The sequence below is a fragment of the Mercurialis annua genome, linkage group LG2 (genome assembly GCF_937616625.2).
Source record: "Mercurialis annua linkage group LG2, ddMerAnnu1.2, whole genome shotgun sequence".
Lineage (NCBI taxonomy): Eukaryota > Viridiplantae > Streptophyta > Magnoliopsida > Malpighiales > Euphorbiaceae > Mercurialis > Mercurialis annua.
Window position 1 is genome coordinate 5797886 of NC_065571.1, and position 6444 is coordinate 5804329.

At 33.1% G+C, this 6444-nt stretch overlaps 1 protein-coding gene across 1 annotated transcript; it reads right to left on the bottom strand.

Moving 5' to 3' along the window:
• Nucleotides 1-2411: 2411 nt before the first annotated feature.
• Nucleotides 2412-5732, bottom strand: LOC126669620 (probable prolyl 4-hydroxylase 4). The gene is made up of 7 exons (XM_050363126.2): nt 5529-5732; nt 5398-5455; nt 5197-5301; nt 4774-4831; nt 3570-3745; nt 3002-3071; nt 2412-2895 (listed from the first exon to the last, which is right to left on the bottom strand). Exons 1-7 carry the CDS (start codon nt 5666-5668, stop codon nt 2600-2602), a joined length of 903 nt encoding a protein of 300 aa, XP_050219083.1. The 5' UTR covers nt 5669-5732; the 3' UTR covers nt 2412-2599.
• Nucleotides 5733-6444: the final 712 nt, after the last annotated feature.

Below are 6444 nucleotides of genomic sequence, written 5' to 3' on the forward strand. Positions count from 1 at the left end.
TACAATAGCAATTGAATATGTAAATTTTTTCTAAAAGAAAGAAAAAATATTGATATTACTTGATTCGGATAAAATAATTTTAAAAAATTGAATAGATTTTTAACGAATTAGTCAAATAAAAATAAATTTACAGCTTTTAAAAAGTTTGAATAAATTTTCAAAAAGTTAAAAAATTAAACTGTTTAATAATACCATAGGCCAACAATTTATAGTGTCACACCAAACATAATTTATCGGTACAATTCAATGATTCGAATTTGGTGTTTTTGTTTTCACACCTAAACTGCAGCTATTCTTTTAAGTGGCACTATATTTTTGCTATAAGTTGACTCAATAATTGATGTACCAATCTTTAACCATTTTTCCAGTGACACCCACTTTTTCTAAAATAATTGGACATTATTAGATCAGCTTTGGTATTTTTTGGCTGCAGGTACCCCCCTATGGACATCTTAACCTTACACTAAATGGGGATGGCCTTACCCTTTTTTCTGTTGATATTATGGGAATCTAAATTTGTACCTTACACTAAATGGAGATAGCCTTACCCTTTTTTCTGTTGATATGATGGGAATCTAAATTTGTGACTCTTCACCCACAATATAAAAATTGAAAAATACAAAAGTTCTATACCAAGAATATCAATTGTTTATAGTGTGATAATAATAGAATTATAGGGCAATTTTCACTCTCTTCCAAAACCGTTATTACACTCGGCATCTCAATTTAAATTCTATCGGATCTATAGAAATTTTCAAAATTTATATTGCACCCATTAAAATCTCAAAAATATTCACCTTGTTGGAGTGTTTTTATGCTTTCAATAGAAATTTTAGAACTTTAACGAGTTCAATAAGATTTCATCTGACTAACATGTCACAAAATGGACTATCAAGTCAAGTGACACGTCATAAAAAAATTCATGGAGTTTAAAAGGTTTTTTTTATAATAATAACGATATTTAGATAATAGTACAACTTGATCCAAAATTAAATGAAGCATTACATTCAAGAAGTACAAAGCGATAAGAACATCGGTAAAATAATAGAAACTTATATCTAAAATCTTCAACCGCCTCGACGAAGCTCTTTGAATGTGCAATTCGGTGATCCGTCCGCTCCACTTAATGGTTATTTAAACCAATCGACTCTTTTATCTTTAAATGAGTCCGATTGAAGAATTTTGGAAAATAAAATTTCTATAGATAATACTTTAGATCTACGCTCCAAAACAATATCCATAAAAAATTCCATAAAGGGTAAGATGGAAAGCTCCACAAAAGAAATAAATTCCATAAAGGAAGAAAAACTTAAAAACATATCTAAAAACCGGAATTATAGAACTAAAATAAACAAAGAGTTAAATTTAGGCTTAATTGCATAAAAAAATCACCAACTTTCGCGTGTTTTTGGTATTTAACATAATTTTTTTTTCTTGGCATAAAAAATCACCAATTTTCATTTTTTGGCATATTTGTCCACGGGATGTGAAACAGCGTCGTTTCGAATGTAAAACGGCGCCGTTGTGCGCTAAAACGGCGTCATTTGCGCTTAATTTTTCAAAAGAAACGGTTATGTGGACGAATATGCCAAAAAATGAAAATTGATGATTTTTTATGCCAAGAAAAAAAGATTATGTTAAATACCAAAAACACGCGAAAGTTGGTGATTTTCGGTGCAATTAAGCCTTAATTAAAGTGATTTAAGGTTAGATAGGTGATTTTAGACCAAAAATGGTCAAAATCACCTCCCTTGAAGGTGTTAGACTCTTGCGGCTAGGGTCTAGAAACCAGATTATTAAATTAATGGAGTTTAAAAAAAGTTCATTGCAGGAACAACCTAATTATTAAATAAAATTTAGGATAATTGAGGTGCAAATTAAAGTTTAAGGATTATTTTGAAAAGGAGAAGATAGTTCAGGGAACAGTTAGTATAAATTATCCAAAAATTATATGATCAATTTATTCTTAGTGTATTTTGTCCATTTAACCATCACATGAAAGTGATTTTAATTCATTCAAACAATTAAGTGAACATATTTTTGTAAAAAAACAAGGTTATCATAAAAGACAATGAAATACGAATGAGCTATATCTCAAATGGTATAAGCATTTGACAGCAATCTGCTAGGTCGTGGGATCGATTTCTCCCACGAGCGCTCCCCTTTCCCCCAATTATTAAAAAAAAAATAAAAGCCAATGAAATAGTTCGAGCAGCCGCATTTTAATTGGACGAAAGCCTCATAAACAGGCCACTTGAACTTAGGGAATTATGACCCAAACCATTCTCCCTTTCAAGCATATTCATAGATAAAATTTTATGGGCATGAATGCAAATGCTTTGGAAATTTGGATGAAGATGATAGAGAATCAAGACAATACTCAAAAATCAATTATACTTTGGATGTTGAGGTAGCAAAACATATTGGTGGTAATATAACATTAACATACAAATTTCAGAATTGTTTACAATATTTGCAAATCTAAGAACAAACTGAAATAAGGGCAACACACGAAAAAATATCAGCACTATAATGCAAAGTGAAACATAAACCTAGAAGGACTCTCGACGTGGAAATCGTGTAGTAGTATGCTTATTTATTAGCATACCTTGCAGCTTCTCCTACAATAGCCAGGAAGTTCTGGAGATCCTACCATGTACTCTGGGTTCTTGGTGCATTCCCCGAGGGCAGCCCACCTATCGCAGCTCTCGTTCTTATCGGTGCAGTTCCCACCGACTTCAACGGACTTATCAAATGAATCCACGTGAATCCACTTCGTGGCAGACCATTTCTCCCCTTCAATCACTGGGCATCCAGCATGAAGAGACTGTGGATCTGGAATGGCTGTCGGATGGAGGCTGAAGAAAAGAAGGGCATCGCCTCTCCGTGGTTTCACTGAGTAGAGAAGACACCAAAAACATTTCAACTACTAGCTATTCCAATTGCCACCCAGGAAATAATAATACTTGATGTAACTAATAAGTCATGCAATGCGACTAACCTGCAATTCCTTTTTTTGCACATTCAGACAACTCTTCGTGGCTTTCAGTAGCTTTACGCCGTGGAGCTTCCTGTTGCAAATTTGTTACATGAAAAGAGGTCCATCTAGTTTAACAACAGGGAACAGCCGAGTAGCTAATTTTTTTTCCTCTTGTCCCAGCCCCCCAAAACATCACATATGGATCACTATCTGATTTCTCAAGAAGTCTAACCAATATTTACACTCTTCAAAATATCAAAAATAAAAGATTTATCATTGTGGAGTGCTCTCAGTAGCTTCACACCTTTTTAAATGCTTTCCAAGCTCTAACAAATTATTCAACATGTTTGACAAAACATGGTAAAACAGTGTAGCCTTACTAGATAAAAATAAATAATCAAATCATGTTTGTCTAACTAATCTAGGTCTGTGTTCTAACAAAATACCTAGGTTAGCATTCTGATCAGGAGAGAAATAAATCGCTCACTCTGTCACTCGCTACGAAGTGTGAAAATCCTATGAAGTCTGCATAAATAATGAAACATGCAACTGCATATATTGATAAGAAAAAAAAGATAGTTGCAACAACCTCTGCATTCGGGAATACTGTTTCACCACCTTTTACCACATCAGTAAGATACAAGAGGACAGTTGCCAACCGATGGCCACCCCGGGCAATATTAACCTTGTCAGCAAAGTAATCATAGTGGGGATCATATTTCTGGCCATGTTCATATCTCAAAACTTGAAGGTCTTCTCCATTTTCTGCAAAAGGTTTTTTGAGAAAAGAAAGATGATCAATGCATATTATACGATAAAGGGAACATAACACAGATGGTAACAAATGCTAAGTTCATTAGTTTGGAAACCAGCATTGCAAATGTGTTTCTGCCTTATCCCGTCATAGCTGTACTTTGAACCTCAATTAACCAAACATCTATTCCTCCAAAATTTAAAATGTATACACTTCCTTATCCAGTCCTAGAGATGGGAAATGAATTTGAAAGTATGCCCAAATTCTTCATGTTAAAATACAACCAAGATGGTTTAAAATCCTTTACTGCACCTAAAACAGATCATAAATCTCTATCGAACTGCCAACTCAATGGTACTTTTCCATCAGGAAGATTGCGTGACCATCTCCAAGTGACAAGTAAGATTTTATACTAAGAACAAGTTTAAATTTAAGAAGGCACTTTCTCAGATTGTAAGAAAATCCAAAGGATTGTTTCATATGCCTGATATGTCGCAATTTACAGTTAATCTACTATTGGTAATGTCAAAACCACAGGAGACGGCCCGAAGCTTTGAGAAGAGAAAGCTTGTGAAGACACTAATGAGTAAATCGAAAGCTCTAGTTTAAAAACTTATGCAGTACGTGAGTAGGTAGACTTCTTGTTTCAGATTTGGCCAATAACAACAAGTGTGGCTTTGACCTGTCCTCAAAGGCTCTAGTTTAAAACTAATGCAGTACTTGAGTAGATAAACTTCTTGTTTCAAAATCGGCCAATAACAAGTGTGGCTTTGACCTGTCGTCAAAGGCCAGGTCTTACATTTGGAAATAGCTATTGATCCAACTTTTCATGCTCAATTTCTCATTTTTAGAATTACTCAAGGAAATGAAGTAAGATTTTGAAAGCTGCCTAAATGAGCAAGCATTACAATAAACAGAAAGTTGCACTTTAGCTTCAAAAACTAAAAAACTCAACTATGATAGAACTGAAAACAAGTATTTAGTTGATATAAGACTTGATGCAATCATGCAAATAACTGATATTACTATTGTATCATACCTTTTGGAAGAAAGGTCCATGTTGCGAGTTTGTCTTCTATACCTGCAACAATAGGATCCTACAACACACAATGAAAAATTTGGAAATAATAAGTTTATGAACTCCTTCATGATTCCAGCAGAATATCCAATGAGCAACAAAGTATATATTATAAGTATAACAAAACGTTTTAACGTTCCTCGTGACTTAATAACCCTGAAATTGCCAAGCGTCATTATCTCATCCAGAAGTAGAAAGTTTCCGATAATTAACTAATGCACAAAAATTAAACAAACTGACCTAAAATAGTAACATTAAGCCAAACTAAAGTTGATCCGAGTTCTGATAAAGAAATAATACTAATAAATGCTAATTAATTAGGCGTTATCAGCGGACAATCAATTAGATTAGTAATGAATACATATAAAAAACCATTGCATTTACCTTTCCTTTAGGAATAAACATTCCAGAGCTAGTTCTAACTTCGCTAAGCTTACTCTTTCCACTGTCATTATCCGCTACTGCAGATCTCTTCAGCTCCGATTTCGCCTAATTTTCACCCAAAAAAAAATACAAAATCAATTCAATTACACAATCCAACTGATTAACAAATACAAAATTCAACAATATCTGATGTCAACTCACCAAAGAGATCAGGTGATCGCATTCTAAATCCGTAAGAAAACCTTCGTACACAAACGCCCTGCAAAAACATCAAGATTGTTAAATTCTTTTCATAGGAGCCAAACAGTAATGGAATTAAAGACGAGAATGACCTTGGCTTCCATGAGACTTGTTTGACTTTGGAAGGGTCAATAATGGAAAAGGACGAGCCTGGATAAGAGTTGGATTTGTTGAAGAGTAGAGAGATGAATAATAAAAACATGAATTTAAGAGAATTTATGAAAGCTGCCATTGGAGATCAATGGAGATATTTTTCATGAAAATGAAAGCTTCTGTAAATATTGTTTTAATGCAAGTAACTTGTTATTTGACTTTCAACCGTCATTTTCGCGTGTAAGATCTTGCTACTTGTTAAATTAATCAACAAACGACGTCGTTTAGTAAAGTTTCATGTAACTTTATGTTAATTATGATTTGAAAAAAGAAAAAACAAATTATGTAACATTAATTATGTGAGCATGATTCTGGAGAATTCATAATTTTAGAATTTCTAGACTCGTATTAAATTTAGAGATTTTAAAATGAAAAATTATTATAAAAAAATTTAAAACTCTTCGTACAGTAACATTGAAAAATTTGTGACGGTTTGATACAATACTTCCAGACTAATGGAACGATATGGTGTAGTTTAGATCGGATGTGGAAAACAGAGTTTATAGTAAAATAACAGGAAAAAAATGAGAGAAAATACTGAAACTTTGGTTTTGATTAAAAGGACAAAATTTTGATTTAAATTATGTAACATATTTTATATAAGTATGAGTGAAGGTTCAAAAACCCCCCTGAACTTGGCACGAAGTATCAAATAAGCCCAATCTCGCAAAAGTGGATCAAACCACCCCAGAACTATGCAAAAACGTATCAAATACCCCCTTCCCCACTCTCACCCTAGAGAGTGAACACACTCTCCGGTTTTACATTACTTTAAGTGGTTTTAGAGGGTTAAAAGATTAAAATAGTCCTTAATATTTAAATCATTCACAAAATTAACATTTAATATATTTTTAT